Source organism: Thermobia domestica, chromosome 16 (genome assembly GCF_964235325.1).
Source record: "Thermobia domestica chromosome 16, izTheDome1.hap1.1, whole genome shotgun sequence".
NCBI lineage: Eukaryota > Metazoa > Arthropoda > Insecta > Zygentoma > Lepismatidae > Thermobia > Thermobia domestica.
The window spans coordinates 162252879-162273443 of record NC_137469.1 but is presented as its reverse complement, the minus strand read 5'-3'; the positions used below and the strand labels follow the sequence as shown (position 1 = coordinate 162273443).

At 36.3% G+C, this 20565-nt stretch overlaps 1 protein-coding gene across 5 annotated transcripts in view; it reads right to left on the bottom strand.

Annotated features, from left to right (window-relative positions):
- The window catches only part of LOC145673498 (uncharacterized), a 154541-nt gene extending 135295 nt beyond the window's left edge, over nucleotides 1–19246 (bottom strand). For 3 of the 5 annotated variants that reach the window (XM_081743263.1, XM_081743266.1, XM_081743265.1), the window contains exons 1-2: nucleotides 19132–19241; nucleotides 10184–10228 (exon numbers count right to left, since the gene is read on the bottom strand). In XM_081743263.1, coding sequence (XP_081599389.1) covers nucleotides 10184–10228; nucleotides 19132–19158 — 72 coding nt within the window. In that variant the 5' untranslated portion in view covers nucleotides 19159–19241. Of the gene's footprint in view, nucleotides 1–10183; nucleotides 10229–10463; nucleotides 10504–19131 lie in introns of all 5 variants that reach the window. The other 2 variants (XM_081743264.1, XM_081743268.1) reach the window with 2 other exon arrangements.
- Between the last annotated feature and the right edge of the window lie 1319 nt (nucleotides 19247–20565).

Sequence of the window (20565 nt, the reverse complement as noted above, 5' to 3'; positions counted from 1 at the left end):
ACGAATTCTTGCCAGCAAACGCTTCATGACGCCCAATCCTTTTGAATCGTAAAAACAAATCAGCATCACCTTAACTTTTGACTTCACCAAGCGACTTTTTTTTGGAGTGTTCCTTCATCCGGCGCTCTCCATTCAGCACTTTGCCGCTTTGTTTCGGGCTCATATTCAAAACACCACGTCTCGTCACCAGTTACAATCGATTTCAAGAAGTTTCGATCCTGCCGAGCACTTTTAACGATGTCTTTGCAATGCGCAATTCGATCAACTTTTTGGTCTTCGGTGAGTTTGTGTGGTACAAACCGCGAATTAACCTTCCTAAGGCCCAAAACTTCGGTCAAAATGCGGTATGCGGTTGTTTGAGGAATGCCTAATTCCATTTCAATAACTTTCACCGACGATTTTTTATTATGTTTGATGAATTCACACACTTTTTCGATGTTTTCTTCCGATAATCCGGTTCTGGGACGGCCTGATCTTTCATCATCATCCAGAGTCTCTCTACCCGATTTGAATCGCCTGAACCACTCGTAAACTTGCGTACGGGATAGACACTCATCACCATATGCATTTTGTAGCATTTGGTGCGTTTCACTAAAAGTTTTACCCAGTTTAACATAAAACTCAATTGCAGCTCGTTGTTTGAAACTCATTTTCCGACCGATGTACACAACACACTGACAGTAGAAACGCAATAACTTTGTTGCCGTGCATCCAAATGTCATGACATTTATACCAGTTGTCAATGAGGGACTACGCCATCTACCGGTAAAATATTACAACAAATGGCACTAGTGGTACTATTTGTTTTCAAAAGTTCGGTTTCTTTTGGAATGGAGGGTGTACATTGTTTTTAACATATATAAGGGACTGACAAACAGTGTTTTTATGATAGTGTGTGTTCGTGTATAATTTTTAAAAAAATATACTTTGGAAGTTACTTGTTCAAAGGAATTCGTAGTATTATAGTTTGAATTGGAAAGTTGCAGATCACAATATTATTCATTCTTTATTTTATACATATGCTTAAACAACTTATATATGCAGATATTTTTTATTTTTTTAATATTACATATTCTCTGGATATTACATATTTAGTAGCATATTTTGGGCATTTTTTTTTACATTGTTATGTACATATTTTGCTGTTTGATATTACATAAAAATCCAGGCCTAAATAATGACGTAACACTGTCATTCACAACTCGCCTCTATAAAATGGACTAGCACCAAACCTTATGAAAGCAACACATTCTTTGCCGAGAGTGTATGCTTGAAATTACTACCTCGAAGTAACAAAGGCAGTTTGCATTACATTACATGATCATTTGCTTGAGATTTGTAATGATAAATTCTACTAAGAATATTTTCCTCTTCCTTGAGTTACTGACAAAGACGTTGCTTCTACTTTTTTCTTTTTCTTCTTTGATCAGTTGCCTGGTTACCCGCCAAAAACAAGTTTTTGAAAATTCAAATGACCACGCATCATGCTATAGGCTTACCCAGAAAGACGCCTATTTCCGCCGCACTGTTGCCTCCATCGTAATCTCAACAGGAAGATAATGTCAGTGTTTGTTAAGAAATTACGAGCTCCAAGAGGGAACTGCACCGCTTGATGTGATGTACCTCTTGCATAAGCAGGACTCATTCCCATAAAAATGTAACATTAAACCCTTCCACAGACGCAGCAGGATTCGAAAGCAAGACTATTCAGAAAGAATAAATATTGTTGCTATTTGGATGTGTTTCACATTTGATTGCCTTGGCGATATATTTCCGAATCCTGTTTTTTACGATCTCTTTCTTTTTCGTTTAACAAAATATATTCATCGTAAGGATGTAACTAAAGTACTCACTTTTTTGTATTCCTTAAAGCACAGTATACTTTCGATATTTCGGACACACTCGACTATCCTTTGTCTAGATAGATAAACCTTAATACAGACGGTTGATCTGTCTGTCTGTGTCCGATTCCGACATCTCATTTACCTTAGGAAAAACCACTGGACCATCATCGGTTCCCTTGATGTGAGCACCATGCGTTTTGGCAATAGCCATGCATCGTAACCTCCGTTGTAGAAAGCTCCTTTAAAGTACAGGAACGAGAATCCTCAGCCACGCCTCCTGGCGAACTTTCTAGAGGCCAGTAACAGTGCTGACATGATGAGATGCAAGAGCTCCTTTCATTAAGTCAAATTAGCAAAAATACACGGGATTGGCATCAGATTAGTTCACTGGTATGTCCTGGAAAGGAGTAACCTGGATGCCGACATCTTTTGCAGAAATCTGTGTAGAAGAGGATGTATGTAATGAGGCCTTATACAAATGCACACGAACTTGATTCATTGCATTTCCGTACAAACTAGGTAGATTTTCTGTATAAACTAATGCGAGGGTATGTTGCTGATAAAATGCGGAGTTGATTTTGCAGTTTTTAGGCATCCGTCGAATCATTGTATTCACAGCAGTATCCCGTGACAACCACAAATCCCTTCGAGAAACTTGTTTTGCACTGACGGAAGAAGTCAGGAAAGGTTTTTGCGTCTCGTGGAGTATACTTTACGTCTCGAATTTTGCCACAATCTGATAGATAAATCCAGGCTTCATCGAGTGTAGCAAAAAATTCCACTTTTCCCCAGATATATGGCGTTTACAGAAGCGCCTACAGTGAGTCTCTTCTTCCTATGGGCCGCAGTAAGGATATGCCCACGACTTTTGAACACCATCCGGAGCTTTAATTTGACATGTGGGTTGCTGTTCACAGGTGACTGTCACGTACAATCGTTTCACTATCACATGCTATGTAGGAGGATTTTCCTGCAGGGCCATTCTGTGCAACTTCCGAGCTACGGGTGGAGTCACCGCAGTAAATGGTCGCTTTCTACTACCCTTATTTGGTGAACGAAGTGCTGGAACGTCGTGGTGTTCATGTCGATTAATTAAGTCCTTGATGGTCGTTAACTTCAAAAAATGTACACCCATCTTCCTTGCACTATTTTTGAATCTCTGTCACAGAAAACTTGGCGTGGAAAAGTACGACGTAGCCTTCACAAAACCGGTTCGTATTGGGAGCCAAGCCATGATACACATACACCGAACTTACCCTGCTATATGAATCGTTTGGATCGGTCGATTCTGAGCAGGGGGTGAATACTTAAAAGTGGACTCATATACACGGATCAACCTCCTGTACATTTATCTTGAGGTCTTCATACGCTTATTGTTTTTGTGTATCAGAGAACATTTTGAAAACTGTAAAACCAGTAACGTAGTTTCAAGTACACAAATCAACAATTTAGAGTGGAGCAAGTGTGGGTTATACTGTACATAAAAATACGTTATTGGGTTTACAATTTTCAAAATGTGCACTCATACACAAGCAATAAGTATGTGAAGCTCTTAAGGAACAACATGTATAAAGCTTAATTTATCCTCGTCAAAATATACTAGAGTATGTATTCGAAATATCGGAAGTTTATTCTGCATTAAGGAATGCAAATCGGTGAGTGCTTTATTATATTGACGAATGTATTCCACGGTTCTATCAGTCAATATCACCGTAAGGAGTTCGCAGGATAGTCATGAAACACATTATGTACCCTGTCAGAAAAAAAAAAAAAAAAAAACCCTAAATGATAAATTTGAATCCAGTAACACGAAAAAAAGTAATGTAATTCTACTTTTATTATTCAGTTTATGGAAAAATCGATTGCCAAATAACAGCAATCACAATTGAGTAAACTTAAAATGTTTATATTGAAATTTTGCAGTTTTGATTACACGATATAGATTCCATCAGTGAACAGTGGGTTTAGTAGAAGACTCATTAAAGGACTTTTTTTTTTAAATGAAAAACTATGTACTTCTAGATTACATGCGAATCATATTAACCATTCCTTGTTCGGAACTGTACCCATGTTTATCTGGTTGTTCTAGGTGAACTGGAGAACGAAGGTAAATTGGTGACTTGATTTAAGATGTCATCATACCGTGGTTTCCAACATAATTTATTTTATTATCTGAATATCGAAGGGAGTTCTTTCCCTCAATAATCATAAAAAATTACGAGATTTATAGTTACTCTGAGACAGATATCTTTTTCGATTATATGAATGAACAGATAAATTCTTCTACGGCTAGAAGTTTCAAGCTTATATTTTAAACCAATGTCCAACACAAAACTAATACTGGATATCCGATCACCCGACAAAGAGAGAGATAAGAATTTGCGTTAAGAAATACATGTAGCTTAGAAACAAGAAATCATTTAATTTGATTTGGAAACACACAAGCACTTATAAGAAGACAGTATTAATTGGTGTTCTGAAGACTCAACCTCTTCAGTAGGTTTACCATGAATTAAATATAACAGAAATATTCTTTGATTCCTCCAGCATATGAATTCACCATTACAATCAAAATTTATACTAATTCCATCTTATCTAATTCCACGCACTTTCATTCCACTTCTCTCTCCACACAGATAACTGAAGGTTATGAAGAAAAGATAAAGCTACTTCATGCCTAAAGTTACCTGTACATTCGCGGTACCAGAAAAAAAATAAAAATACAAAATGAGAAAATGTGGAACAAAAAAAAAAAAAAAGTAAGGTTGATACATAAAAGGTCAGTTAATTTTACGATTATTTATTCATCAGTATTTCAATTTATTATTGGTAAAATATTACTGCTGAAATTGGGCAGCGGTGAAAACTGACGCAGAACGATGCAAATTTAATTTAGAAATGCTCAAAGTCAAATGCTGCATAATACTATGATTCACCAATAGACAGTTGTTGAAATAACACTGTCAGATGATCGGGAGTCCATTGCATTTACACAAAGAAAGAAAACACAAACATTCTATTTTACATATAACGAATATTCAATTATATTTATCATCATTTCATGAAGTAACTAAACTTGCTCAAGAAAAATCTACAACACATGCAAAACAAGTGGGAAAACCAGCTAACAGAAGATACACAAGATTTATTTGAAGTTTAGGATGAAATATTATTAATGACACTACAAGAACAAAGAAGATTTTTCCTTTAAATCTCTCCTGTTACAGGACAACATGGAAGTACTTTTTCCTAAACACGAAAACTAACTTATGCTGGTTATATTTACGTTCGTAAACACACTTATTACAATTTTCTGCTAACACGTCTCCAGTACGTTACGTTAACTGAATTAACTATTTAGTTATTAGCAATTACTTCATGCATTTCTCTACAGTGAACTATTTAGCGTATGTACTCCTGTAACAGAAGAGATTTTTTTAAGTACCTTCAAACGAAACGTCAACATGCACTACAACGCTGACGAATGTCTTAACGATAAGTGGAAAACGATGCACTATTGCAGAGGTAATACTAATGACAGTATATTGTGTAGATGACACTGTTGCATTAACAATTAAAATATTTCCAAGCCTATTTCAGCCTGGATTATGTTGTATCTACATACTATCACAAATCTGATTCGCGTGAGTTCGATGCTTAGTCGAATGTTCGATTCCTGGAAGGAACGAATTGTTGGTGTTGATCTGGCATCATAAAGGAACTCAGAACATCTCTGAATCAGTGTGACGCTCCGGTATGGCTTTTATTTACTTGTTTTTGAGATATGTATATAAAACTCCATATTCATAATATTATGTGTGTCGTTCGAAGGTACTTTTGTAATGTTTGGAAAGATACTAGAAGAATGGAGTTAACCATTTATACAAATACAAGAAATGTATCCACTTATTACCTTCACACATTCACCTAATCAAATCAGCACTTAATACCGCAAAGACAGTTTTTCAAATTAATCGCAATATTTGCTGTTAACACAACTACAGCTTTCACTGAAATATGACACACAAATCAAAGATTTTTTATAACATTACGAACCTACTGACTGCACAAGAAATAACAATTACAGCAAGAAACCCGAACCGACCATACAACTGACGAAGTACATTTTGAACTCAACGGATACGACGTCGTTCAAATTCAAACGACGATTTCAAATTAAAATCATTCTTGTTTTAAATTCTTACTGTATGAAGAGTAATGACACCACTATTTCTATGATATTTATATTTCAGAAACTCAAAGCAAAAACAATACCATTCAGTCCTTGGTCGCAAAACTTTGATTCCAACGCATTATTTTCCTTCCTATATTATATATATATATATATTAGGTGTTTCAAAACAACCCCGACAACGCTTGGGAGGTGATTCCTGACACCAAGATAAAGCAAAAAGTATAGACCAACTTGGGTGCAGAAAAATGCTTCCTTTCGGAGTTATAGGCTGTCGAAAACATGAAAAATGAACTTTGAAGGCTCATAGCTTCAAAACTATTGGATTTACCGTAGTCGAATCAAGACTTTATTTAGGAACTAGTATGTGCTCTATCCAAATATCCATGTTTCAGGATCCTGCGGTACTTCCGCAACAATTTTTATAAGGGTAGTTGGTGAGTACCTTAGGATTCTGAAACATGGATATTTGGATAGGGCACATAATAGATCCTAAGTGAAGTCTTGGCCCCACTATGGTAGACCCCATAGTTTTTGAGCTATGGGCCTTTAAATGTCGTTTTTTCACGTTTTCGGCAGCCTATAAGTCCGAAAGGAAGTATTTGTAAACCCAGGTTGGTCTATACTTTTTGTCTTATCTTGGTGCCAGGAATCACCTCCCAAACGTTGTTGTTGTTTTGAAACACCCTGTATACATATACCAGCCCCTAACTCTGAAGTGTCTGGAGCAATTTCAACCTGGAAAAGAGTACTGTCTGGGTATTTAAAAAAAAAAAACTAACGGGGAAGTGGGAGAGACAAAGACGATCGACAATGACCGATATTAAACTCGACTCCATAGTTTTCGGAGTCCACGAGCTAATAGGTGACAGTTTTGGTGCCCTTTAAGTCTAAACTCATCCCCCTTGTGAAAGTAAGAACCCTAGCATACCTAGAGAGTACTAGGGGGTGATACACCAAAATGATCGAAAACGACCGATATTAACGTCCAATTCATATTTTTCGGGATCGTTGAAATGAATAGCAACGCTCTCAATGTCTTTTAAGTCCAAGGTCATCCCTATCTATAGAAGGTAGAGTGGGGAAGATTTTTTTTTTTTTTTTTTTAAATAAAATGTTAAAAATGACAGATGTCGAATTCATAATTTTCTGAGTCGGGAAAACGTCTGATCCGTTTAAATATTCTAAGGAGGAAGAGGATTCAAATATTTCCCACAAACGCATGCTCCCCGTGCGAAGAACAGGCATTTCAGCTACTGAACTTGTAAATGTAGCTTTATTTGCGAAAATATTATCAATAGTCATAACTGAAGAAAATTACAAATATACGTATCATCAGTGGGACAGTACGCCTTCATGTATATGTGATTATTAAGTTAAAACCCTAAAAACAACTAGGTTTGCACTACTTTTCATAGCAATTCTCGAACGTGCTTTTACAACAATACCCTCACAAGACTGAATTAATCCATTTATGGACTCATTAAATAGAAACTATAATCATAAAAAACAAACATTACACGAACATTCAAGAATGTTTGAAGGTTAGCGCTGCAACTATATTCTAATCATTAAACGGAGGTGGTCACTCCCATGTAAAATATGAGAGCGTTCAATAGGGTTTGAGATGGGCAGTCCCGTGGAGATAAGACTTTTAGGTATACCAAGGTGAAATATAATAATGAAGCAAAACTTAATTCAAGTGGGAAGCATCAATCCTGACTGAATACTGTTCTATTCCGTAGGATATAGCAATGAATCCTTTTTGCACCAATAAACCTGTGACTCTCTTACGGCTAAAAGTTTGAAGATTTAGTAACGTCCACTTCTTTAAGGGTGCAAAGGACTAGCACCTACCCACTCAACGTGAGATCCAAACCACATTACATTTTGCCGGATATCAATCACGTATCAGAAGAGGGTAAAACGTGGAACAACTGGGATGGATTTCAGTTTGTAACTAAACTATGGTATATACTGCTTTCTGATATTATTTCATATAATTTCTAGATATGTTACAGAATTGTGAAACATGCACGACTGTGAGTCTCTAAACATCTACTCTGAAAAGCTACAGTCAAATTAAGTTTTCCATATTAATAAAATACTATAACGCACAAAAATATAACTTGGTAACTACAGTAGTTCTAGAAAGTAACCATTACGTAAAAACTAATGCTTGCTTACTTGTACAACCACTGATATTTCACTTTACTAGAAAATCACGTGCAACTTTTAAAGATTCCGAATATCCTTGCAAGTCACTATAACGTTCAGTAACTAAAATACTCTTTTAAATAAAACTTTCAAATTTTGAATAATGAGCCACTAAAAGGAGTAATTATCAAATCTCCATGATTTTCAAAACAGTAAAAACAGAACGGGTAACAAACATCTGAGCTTATGGAAAATTCAGTTTTACGACCAGCAATCCTCAAGATTCAACGTTAAAAAGCAAAAAAAGCCTGCTAAAGTCTTCCTTTCTTCAGCTTAACGTCCTGCGATTATGCTTCGAGCTAGGGAAGATGGTAATGAGAAATCTTTGATAATATTCGCATAAAAAGTGGTAGGAAACAGAACCCCGAGAAAATCCACGCAAAATGTGTTTTGTCCACCAGAAGTCTATTTGGCGCGAGCTGGAATCAAACCAATGAATTCTGCACCAGGAGTGAGTGATCAACCATTCTGCCATCACGGCCCTCGCTAGTGCTAGTCAAACCCAGTCATGATGGCAATATCCCACCTACCTCATATCTTGTTTTCCTCCAATGTTCTGAACGTACCTAAAACAATTCTTGTAGATATTATCCAACCAATAAGCTTACTAATGCACCAATGCCTATTTTCCCAGTAAGCAACGTGTACCGCCTACTTCAAATTTTCGACTAATACTTATATATATATATGGTGAATACATATGACAGAGTTCGGCGTCGTGTAACCTTCTCCGATTCCTCCCATTTGTTTATTTACCCCGAAAATTTTCCTCGAAGCACAACAATTATCACTCCATCGTAAATAGTACGAACTAACGACAGACTTTCCGATCTGTACACAACAGACAAAATTATACTGTTCTACATATTTTCATTTTTAAATTCTTCGATATTAAACTCGATGATAAAATCTGTCGCAGAAAGTAATATCATGTATTTGTTACAATTAACATGTTTCTCTTTTGTGATAGCTATACCCAAGTTCTCAACTAAATAGTTCCGTTAGTTACATGAGTTCGGTTTCTACCTATCAAATGTATTTAGTCTTTAGTACATTCACTCCTACACAGATTGATTCAGCACTGTCCGAACCACATTTTCAACTATTCATAGCTACTAAATATTATCCAAATAGAAAACCGGAATTTCAAGGCAAGACGAAATTGTCCGATTCCATGGGTTGCACATTAGCCTCCAACAAAATAATACAGTATCTTGAAATCAATGACCACTGCATATACTATGTATCAATCGAAAATAACCATGTCACTAGTTACTGAGGAACAATTTGTGACAAGAGTGACAGTTTTAGAAGCTTCTTCATTCATCTGACTTTATGCCCGACATGATGGTGGACTAAATGTAACGTGTCTGAAGACTACTATGCCGGACTATATCGAATATCTGGGTCAAGATTATGGGCAGTGACAATCTTTGGATCGCTACCTGGCTTTCCAATTCAGTTTACGGAATAAAATGTATAGATTGGCTCTCGAGTTCGGTAATCCTGGATTATTTGCTGATAGATGCTGTATGGTACATAATTCAAGGAAGAACAGTCTTACTTTATACCCGGAAACTGAAGGTATAAGGCAAGGCTGTACTTGTTACTATGCAGCGAATAACGTGATCAAAGGTGGAATGGGTGCAGACAAGTAAGCAAGATCTGAGAAATTTGAACATTCTGCATCTTCGTTCTATGAGTTCTGTACACTAGACTCTTGAACTCAATTTTTCTGAACTATTTACTAAACCGCCTCAAGCCGTATTAATGAACTGATTTGATTAGCGTGAATAACAACAGGAATTTCGAACTAACACATAACCAAACCTTGTGACTTTTACTACTATAGAACATTATCTACATACACAGCCATGTCACATAGACAGCAATAATTTTAATACCATATTACATGCTGAAACTATCTCACCTGTTGATAATATGCCTCATATATTCTCATATGGCTTCCAGCCACCTGTAAAGACCACACATCGGTTAGAAGAAAAAAATCCGACAAATGCGAAAAAAAAAAAAGTATCTAAATGTACAAGATGTTGAAGTATCCATCTCATGAACTGAAGTATACTATTAACTACACAACAGACCAGCTGCAAGCTCTAAATAGTACAGAATTTGTTATTTCCCCAGTCGTTTACAACTAGCTTTATATCCCATTGTCATGCAATGTAAATGTATTCTTGGAACATTACCTGTGCGTAATAGAACTGAAGCTCTTCGTTAGTACTTCATCTGTAAGTGAACAACACATCAATTAAATTTTTGACTACAACTTGAAAACCTAGAAATGAAGGAGGACGGAGTAATACAATTTCCTTAGAACACCTTGAATTTAAAATAAAAGCATAATTAACAAAATAAAACAGAATATTTTAGAGTTAATACCGTCCTTACCTGTTTTCTGAGAGACACAATATGTTCAATCCATATATTTGGAAATCGGGGGTAATTTCGTCACATTGAAGTTAATTAACAGTAGTAGTTTACCGTCAAGAAAAAAATGTGGTAATAAACAAATCCAAGTCTCTACAATATTCTGTAAAATCCTATTGGGTTTTGTACGGTGCTTAGAAAGACTACTGAGGTCAAAATAGGTTTACGGAATAAGCACTGCCTCTGAAAGGTTAAAAGGAAGATCAAAAGGTGGTGTTGGAGTAACAATGTTAATCCAAAATGCAGAATACAAGAAAAATAAATATATTGTAATTTAACTACTGTATGTCTTTTAATACAGAATTTCAGCTTTTCTTTTCCTTTCTTTTTCCCCTAGAGTAACCACGTTCGTATGTATTTTAACATATTTCGAAGTACGTATATGTAGTAATAATTTTATATCGTAACTTTTAACTAAACTTCCAAAACGTTAACAACGAGAACTTAAATATATATATATATATATATATATATATATCAACTACTTTAGATTATACGAAATTATAAGTTCTCATTATCTTTGATGACCTGCACTATTTTGATATATATGCGAATTTGCTTGCCCTAATGCTTCAGTAAACTACTTCCATGTTGTAAATGACCTTTAAATATCAAACGATATATATATTGATATTTGAATGTTTTTATAACTGGTAAGAATGTGCACTATGCTGATTCGTTAATACGAGTTTTGACCATCTTAACACTAATAGCTATTTCTCAGATTTTGTTTCTCTAATTATCACATTCTGTTCACAAGCTAGCCTGCAAATTATGAAATTCAAAAACAGAAAAAGGTTTAGCTGAGAAACACCGGAATCTCTGGCTTACTGTGGTAATGTGCTACTTTCATCTTAATGCTAGGCAGGAATAGGTGGCGGTAATTTTATCACCGGAAATAAACATAGTGTAATGATCGAAAGAAAACAATACAAAATTATAAAACAAATATAGCTCTAACAGTATAGTAAGTATTATACATGTTCGTTTATTTTAATTTATTTATTATTTTTAATTTAATTTAAGCAATTAGTAATAAGATATAGGTATTTCGACTGTTGCATAAAAAATAACTATTTTGTTTGTCCAGATTCCTAACAGCCTGTCCGGCGTCATGTTCTTGTTAAGACTTAATTATTATCGAGTCTCAAATCTTGGGGGTAACCCCCGTGTAACCGTTACACAGGAGGTTACGAAATTTTCCAACTGCTTTACAAATTCACGCATGCTTACACGTACTTTATTTTATATAAGAATGGGATGCTAACTACGAAAAGGGATCCAGAGCCCTTTCTATTTTATGACAACTGTTGAGAACTAGAATCAAAATATGAATGATGGACAACTTTTCAATGGCTCTAACAAATTTCTTCAAATCTATATCATTCGGGTTCCAAAAGGAGAGACTTCCGTTACAACGATGTAAGCTCTAGTAGAGAACAAAACACAGAATTCGTATGAAGAACTGCCACGTTAAGTGAAGTTGGTAGATGTCCGGCCTTTGCATCTGAGGCCGTGGATTCTGAGATAGCGGCAACGCAGGATGTAAAAACAATTTCTGAAAATTGAACTGGTGCACAGGGTAGCCAATTTTTAATTGACTGAATCAGCGTGGAGAAAGATCCAAAGCATGGACACCAAACTGTACAGGAACGACGAGGATTTTCATGTATTTTGCGGGACAATGAACGGATTAGCATTTCCTCCTACAACAGATATTCACCGAGAATGCAAAGACAGGCTTCCGAAGAAAAGCAGCAAGTTTTGGACCAACTTTGATAGTACTTACGTGCCCTGCACTTTTGCTTTTGTAATGTCCCTCGTCTAAATCCCTCGAAAACCAAGGGATTGTTAAGCAAGGCACCCTGAATAACAATTATTGAACAAACAATATTTGCGAATCATGAAACCAGAAGTTTCATCATCTGGTAGGGATGTCTCATCCAAACATTCAGAAGCTTCCTCATGCTATTCAACACGATGAAGCAATAGTTTCTCACTGCTCTCCAAGCTGCTAATGCTACTGATTAGTTAATTTCACTGGATCTTGGGAGGACCTGAAGCTGCTTATTCTTTTTTTACATCATTGGTTCGCCTTTAGCACAAGGTGGATTGATTCATCAAAATGGCCCTTATAAAACAACAGAGTGTAAAATATTATTCGAAAATAAACGGAGCAATCCATGGGTCAATACCATTACATTTCCTAAGCATACAGAGTCAATCATTGCTGGGAAATATTCAGTTACCAACTGATTATTATTGATGAATGTACGATATATATTGTTTCCCTAAGTAAGAGCTTGGCGTAAGACTCTCGAAGTTATTGCGTAGGACATATATTCCTATTACATGTGCACACAGATAATCGCACTTAATATAGTATGTAATATGTAGCTTTTTAATTGCCGTAATATTAAATAATTTGTCACATTCTTTGTGTTCTTGTCTGTCTGTAAGTTGATAATAGTAGCACATTCGCCCTGAAATCCACGTGTTCTCAGTTATTCTGGAAAAGAATGAGAAACAAAAAGGAGCCATTTAGACAGACGACAATTGCAACAAGAAAAAGGATTACTGTTGTGAACAATAGAAAATTCCGTGTAATACACTACGCATAAAACAAAACTGAAACAACGACAAACTAAAAAACTTCCATAAGAACTTTCAGGTCAAAGTACTGCGGCAAGAGACTGACACTGTGCAAAACTGCACCGCTCAACATCAAATTGCATCCAAATTCCTACAGAATACGACACAAACAAACACGGTCTATCCCTAGGACTACCCAAGTTTCATAAAATTACCACGATTGCTAAGTCAGCCTACTGAATCATGTGTTGCGGAAAATTGTACACTCTTAGTGGATAATTCACCATATTTGGAGCGTACTGCTATATGGCAGTATGTAGCAGACATCCTGTTTAACAAGGAGCAGTGCGTATTTGGCCAGAAATATAGCTAAAATTGGGATCACGAAAAAAGGGAAAGGGTGTTTCATGGGAAACTCTAGTGACATGTGTCACTAGAACAGCTGAACGTGTCATTAAATGAACACCTATTCGATAGGAAGACGAATCACTACTGTTACAGATTCAAGAAGTGGATTTCATAGCAGCCGAAATGAGGTACCACAACTTGTACCATATCGTCGAGCTGAAATTGTTCATGGAAGAAACATACCTAAAGATAAATTCATTGAAGGCACAGTCTGTGCAGGTATGACTAAGTGTTGTTATTGAAACATATTTACTGTTATTGCGAGCTATTCTTAATCACCACGAACAGGTGTGAGTTCCTTCGTGGCCGCCCACAGCGGGAGTGCTACGTTCCAAGAGATGAGATTTACCTTATGTCTCATACACTTTATATTTACCCTATTAAGTGGAAGTGATATGCAAATCCTTGTAAATTATCACATCAAAAGGGGAACAACACAGATAAATCATTTATGACTGATGGCTGGAGGTCATCACCGCTTTCGGTGACACGATCATACATTGTTTATAATCTAAATATTTGTCAATATGAAGAGTGGCACGTATGGTTGAGTGAAGTTATTAATTCTGTTCTGCTTGTGAGATATCTGACGATTATACCTAGGAGCATCTTTTTGACATCAACCATGGTACACCTGAAGCAGCTGAACAAACACCTTGCGTTAAAAATTTCGAGCCACAGGTTTTCCGAAGACTTAGGCCTGTATTACTTGCAGCTAAAAGGACAGATATAAACTAAAAAAGAGGATGATGTAAGTCTAAGCTCACGGCATGTAGCAATTTTACCGTGGTAAGCCACGAAAGATATGACGCTTATCCACGGTGAATAATAAAAGCTCGTAGTAACAATAAAGCTGCTTCAATAACTAAAACACTTACTGACATACCTGCACAGACTGTGCCTTCAATGAATTTATCTTTAGGTATGTTTCTTCCATGAACAATTTCAGCTCGACGATATGGTACAAGTTGTGGTATCTCATTTCGGCTGCTATGAAATCCACTTCTTGAATCTGTAACAGTAGTGATTCGTCTTCCTATCGAATAGGTGTTTATTTAATGACACGTTCAGCTGTTCTAGTGACACATGTCACTAGAGTTTCCCATGAAACACCCTTTCCCTTTTTTCGTGATCCCAATTTTAGCTATATTTCTGGCCAAATACGCACTGCTCCTTGTTAAACAGGATGTCTGCTACATACTGCCATATAGCAGTACGCTCCAAATATGGTGAATTATCCACTAAGAGTGTACAATTTTCCGCAACACATGATTCAGTAGGCTGACTTAGCAATCGTGGTAATTTTATGAAACTTGGGTAGTCCTAGGGATAGACCGTGTTTGTTTGTGTCGTATTCTGTAGGAATTTGGATGCAATTTGATGTTGAGCGGTGCAGTTTTGCACAGTGTCAGTCTCTTGCCGCAGTACTTTGACCTGAAAGTTCTTATGGAAGTTTTTTAGTTTGTCGTTGTTTCAGTTTTGTTTTATGCGTAGTGTATTACACGGAATTTTCTATTGTTCACAACAGTAATCCCTTTTCTTGTTGCAATTGTCGTCTGTCTAAATGGCTCCTTTTTGTTTCTCATTCTTTTCCAGAATAACTGAGAACACGTGGATTTCAGGGCGAATGTGCTACTATTATCAACTTACAGACAAGAACACAAAGAATGTGACAAATTATTTAATATTACGGCAATTAAAAAACTACATATTACATACTATATTAAGTGCGATTATCTGTGTGCACATGTAATAGGAATACATGCCCAACGCAATAACTTCGAGAGTTGTTTGATAACTTCACATATCAGCAGACATGTTTGAAAGTGTATTCATTGTAGAATAGCAGAACAACAAGTATTTTCAAAGGAACATAATGTAACCGCACAACAGTAAAATTATTGCTTTGAAATTATTATACCATGGACGAACAAATCATAAAACCTTCCTGGGGGATTTCTCGGTATTGGGAATCTGTCATAATATAACGAATGAGAAAATAAACTAAAATAATTCGTATAACTTGTTTTCTATAGAAAAATGAAACGGAACATTGACACAAAGTCATACTTATACTTCGATAAAAATCAATTATTATGAAAATTGTGAAGACTATAAAATACATATTTCCTCTGCTGCTATTGGATGGATCAAGACTAACGTTTCAGTTTAAGTTGAACATAGAATAGGACACATAAATGCATTTTATTATTCACCTAGTTAGCAGTGTTGCCACATAATAACTAAAAGAATCGCGAGAAGGGACTTTTAAAGGGAAATTTTCTTAAATATCCCTCAATTATTTTTCCTTTGTACTCAGAAATGTCTCGTTCGTTACGTAAACTGAAAGCCTACACTCTTCCAAATCGATCGAGGCATAACTTGTTCCAGTGTTGCACTGACGGTCGGAACATTGACAAAGTCATACTAGTACTTTCATTAAAATCTATTGTTATGAACGGTCGAATCAAACTGAGTGACGGACCAGAGGAGTTCTAATGTTAAATACTATGGTGCAATAAAATATTTTGACTAGTAAACTTTATGAATACTTAGCAAGAACGTACTGTAACTTCTAGCGAGTTAAGTGTTCTAGAGTCTCTGTCTAGAGCCCTAGAGCCTTTTCACATTATACTTATTTCTGTGAAGAGTGCAAGCATTCGAGAAAAAAAAAATTACGCAAAAATATACACCATTAAAATCTATTAACTTTTTTTATGATTCGGAGCAATAATATTGAAATTATGCAAACATACATGCCCTTACAATCTAAAATAAAATTTTCGCGCCCACCCTCGTACTGATATTTAATAATGGAGTAACTTAGGAAGAAACTGCCGAAGATAGTTGTGGAGAAGAGACCTTTATTCAGCACCGGACTAACAATGCTTAACTACGATGATGGTAATACATTACATATGAACTCGATACATGCAACAACGAAAAACCATCCTGATGGAAAGAAATTATTGGTTATATATAAGGGTCAGTTATAGTATTTAAGGGTATGATCCAAAATATTCCACTTAACAAATTGGGCGAAGTGCCAGAACGCAGGTCCCTCATCCCACTTAGCTGTAATAAAGACAGCAAACAGCGTGCCCTGCGGGGCTCTTACTCGCTAACGCTCGCTCGGCAATACTACGCGAATTAAATATTAAACTTAAGCATAGAAAGGAACCAACTTAACTACTAACCTATATGGGGGGACCGGAAAGGTTCTAGAACACAGTACTAAGTTGGTTCCTTTCTGTACCAAAGCTTAATTTTTAATCCACATAGTATTGCCGAGCAAGCGTTAGCGAGTGAAGGTGGGTTAGAACCAAGCAGGGCACGTTGTTTTCTGTCTTTATTACAGCTCAACGAGAAGGGGGACCTATATTCTAGAACCTTGTCGGGGGGACCTGTATTCCAGAACCTTCTCAACAAATTGCTTGAAAACAATGTTTCACCCTTTCCTACTCCTACATACTTACGCAATATCATGTACTGGATGCACTCCGTGCAAATTGGATTTAGGCGAGCCTAACCGTTATGGCTATAAATTCAACATACGAACATATGCCGTGAAAACTACCAACCTGTGCTAGGTTGCTACTAAAAACAAATCGCACCTAACCGAGCCAGCGTGTAGCAGGTGGGCCAATGCGTATTGCGTACGTAGGGACCAGGCGCGTAAGCGGCGATAGATATGAGCCTAAACAAGGATGTCGCAAAAGAGTAAAGTTGAGTTTAAACACTCCACGGTAAACATGAGAATGATATATCCAAAATTATTTCATTATGCCTCCTGTAATTTTTTCAGCTTTTCAAGCACTTCCAGTTAACAATTGCGGAACAAAACGCAACACCAATTATTTATAACCAGCAGAATATGCCCAGCAATCTATACACCAATGAACTAAAATGCGCGTATCCCAAAGTTGAAATTGGATTTTTTTTTCTCCAAAATTTTTAACAGCACATGTAAACACGCACTGAAGAGCAACAATGCTTCAAGTTATTCTTGACGAGTAAATTCCTAAATACGTTTTCTTCGCACGGACATGAATATCATCCTTAATGCGAGTCCACGAATCAACTTAAAATTCTTCAACAGACAAGTACAAAGGACGATAAGTCGTTCATACGTTTATGAATAAAGTTAATTACACGTGAGCGACGTAAATTCAACACATGTAAGTATATATTACCATTCCAATCGTTTAATTTATAAATGGTAGATTTTAGATTAAAATGGTAAGTTTCTTTACAGCTCGTCAGTGAGAGTTCACTTGCTCTCTATCTTGGTTGGACCAGAGATCAGCGTCAGTTTCAACAGCGAAGATGAGATGTGGACTCTCACCATCACGTCGAATTCGAAAATGAGCTCCTGTCGAAAACCGAACACTAGTGTCCCATGCCATACTAATCATATAGACATGAGGATTTTCGTCTAGCTGCTCCAAATTTTGGTACATTATTGATATTTAATAGTACATGACGTTCCTCTGGCCCAACGTCAAATTATATATATTTACTTTACTTTCTGGACGATATGAATATTTATTAAATTTAATGGCCAGAGGTGGTTTTCTATGCTTTTTAATTTATTCGTTGTTCGATTACCGGGTTTCACCATGTAATGAAATCACTTCCTATCAAAGCAGTGAATCGGAACATTAAATCACGCTAGTAATCAACTACTATTTTTCCGAAGTCGCTAATGCTTATGACCACCTTAGACTGAAAATTAACCACAAATAACACATGTAACATGTCAAAACTCCGAATTCCCTATTGCATACGTTATTGAGGAAGAAAGAAGTGAACGTCAACGTAAAGTACAGGCATGAAACAATTATTTCCATTCCAAAAGTAATGAACACCCACTGCACATGACACAGTTCGCTGAACACAACGCCTTGCACTAATGACCTCTAATGGACACACCCCTCCAATAATAATATAAAAAAAAGGTACACACAAAAGAACTTAACTTAATAAAGTTGCTTTATTATAGAAAACGGTATTTAACTTATTCTGATCTCACGATAAATATTTTGTTTAGACGGTTTTTCAAACAATTGATTGAACGTTCACTAACATGACATTACTTCACGACAGGTCCTCACATTTAGGTCACAAAATATTCCACACTAATAAATTCATTCGGAATACAGAATAGTGAATATAATATTCTTTTAAAAAATCTTAGTACATATAAGAGAATCGCCGTGTCACATGAGTTCGACATTTAGGCTTATATACAGAACACACACGCAGGGCAGGTTGGTTTCACGTTCTACCGGCATCAATATTAACACACGTATTTGAAGTCGCAACATGTGGCAAAACTGTTTACTCCATGCTACAGTAATTCACACTTCACCAAAATCCTCCCAACGAACTGCATTTAAAATTTCCGACATCAATTTCTCTACGTACCTGAGTCGGAGACGGCAGGGCAGCCATCTTCCTGAACACTGTGCTCAATATTTCATTGGGCAGTACTCAAACCACTCACCAATAAGAGACGCAATCGATACTACTGCTGAAATTTCCATACTTTCACATTTCAGCTGTTATTAGTAGAATCCGGTAGAGGGTACTAGTATCGCAACTGCGGGATTTAATATCGACTTTTACAGGGAAATACCGACAAATTTCGCGCAAACAGAAACACGAGTGCCAAAAAGAGAAAGAAATTAATGTATCGATTTAACAGTTGTAATCAATGTAGATATTTTGTTTTTCTAGTGATAAATTGGTGATAATTGAGTACGTAAGTTTTTGCCTCCAGAGTTCTCTTAAATTAAATGCGCAACAGAACAAATTCACTGATTCGAGTAGCGGAAATGATTTTATTCCAGTTTCTAATTTTCAATTTCATCTACCAAAGTATTTTCTATGCATAAAAGAGAATTAAAAAAAAAAAAAACTAATTGAGGATCCTATCTAAACCTGATAATGTTGACAAAATATGTTTGATGAAAATTTAGAGATGTAGACTTCATTTTTTTTATTTATTAATTTGTTTATTTCGTTTTTAAAGCTCTTTTGTACATATATTGTTTTCACTATTGTAATGCTGAAAAAGTAAATTTCATCCAATACACATATTTAAAATAACTATTTTATGTTTATGAAATATGGAATACACCATTTTCCTGTCAGCTTGGACATTTTATATTATATTAACCTTCGGCTAGCTGGGGACTTTGCCCCTCCCCCACGCGCGAATTTGCTCGGCTTACTGCCTCGCACCTATATTTCAACCTTTTCTTCCCTTCTTCGAACGCAAGAAAAAAGAAAAGTGTAGCGGTTGCAATTGTTATAATAAGATGGCCATATCTTCAAAACCTTTAGAATTTCTAGTAAGGACACTCGGTCGAAAAAATGTAGAAACTATTTCATTTCAGTCATCCTGTGTGAAGTTTTCATGGGTCTTTCTTATTCATATAGGCAAATGCCGGGATGATATCTAACATAATAATTCTAGGCCGCATCCTTTCTTCCTTCCCGATTCTCCGGGCAGGGTCGTAACTTGTGGGGGGCAGGAGGGGGAACTGCCCCCAGGGAAGCTTCCCGCCGTTCGAGGGGGGTCCATTTTCTTACTCCATATACGATACGAACATGAAATTATAAATGAAACATCAAACAGGTTCAGTATATTACATAAACAAAACAGCACACAAAAGGTCAATAAAACAGGAATGAGTCGTGGGCCATTTCAGTAAAAAAAAAAAAATGTCTACTATTAGGGGCCCTAGAAATAATATTTGTATGGCTTTGAGGATTGACAATATTGCTCCCTAAATGAATTTGTCCATGTATGAAACGGGCCCAGGGGCGTAACTAACGGCACCGCAGACCTTGCCA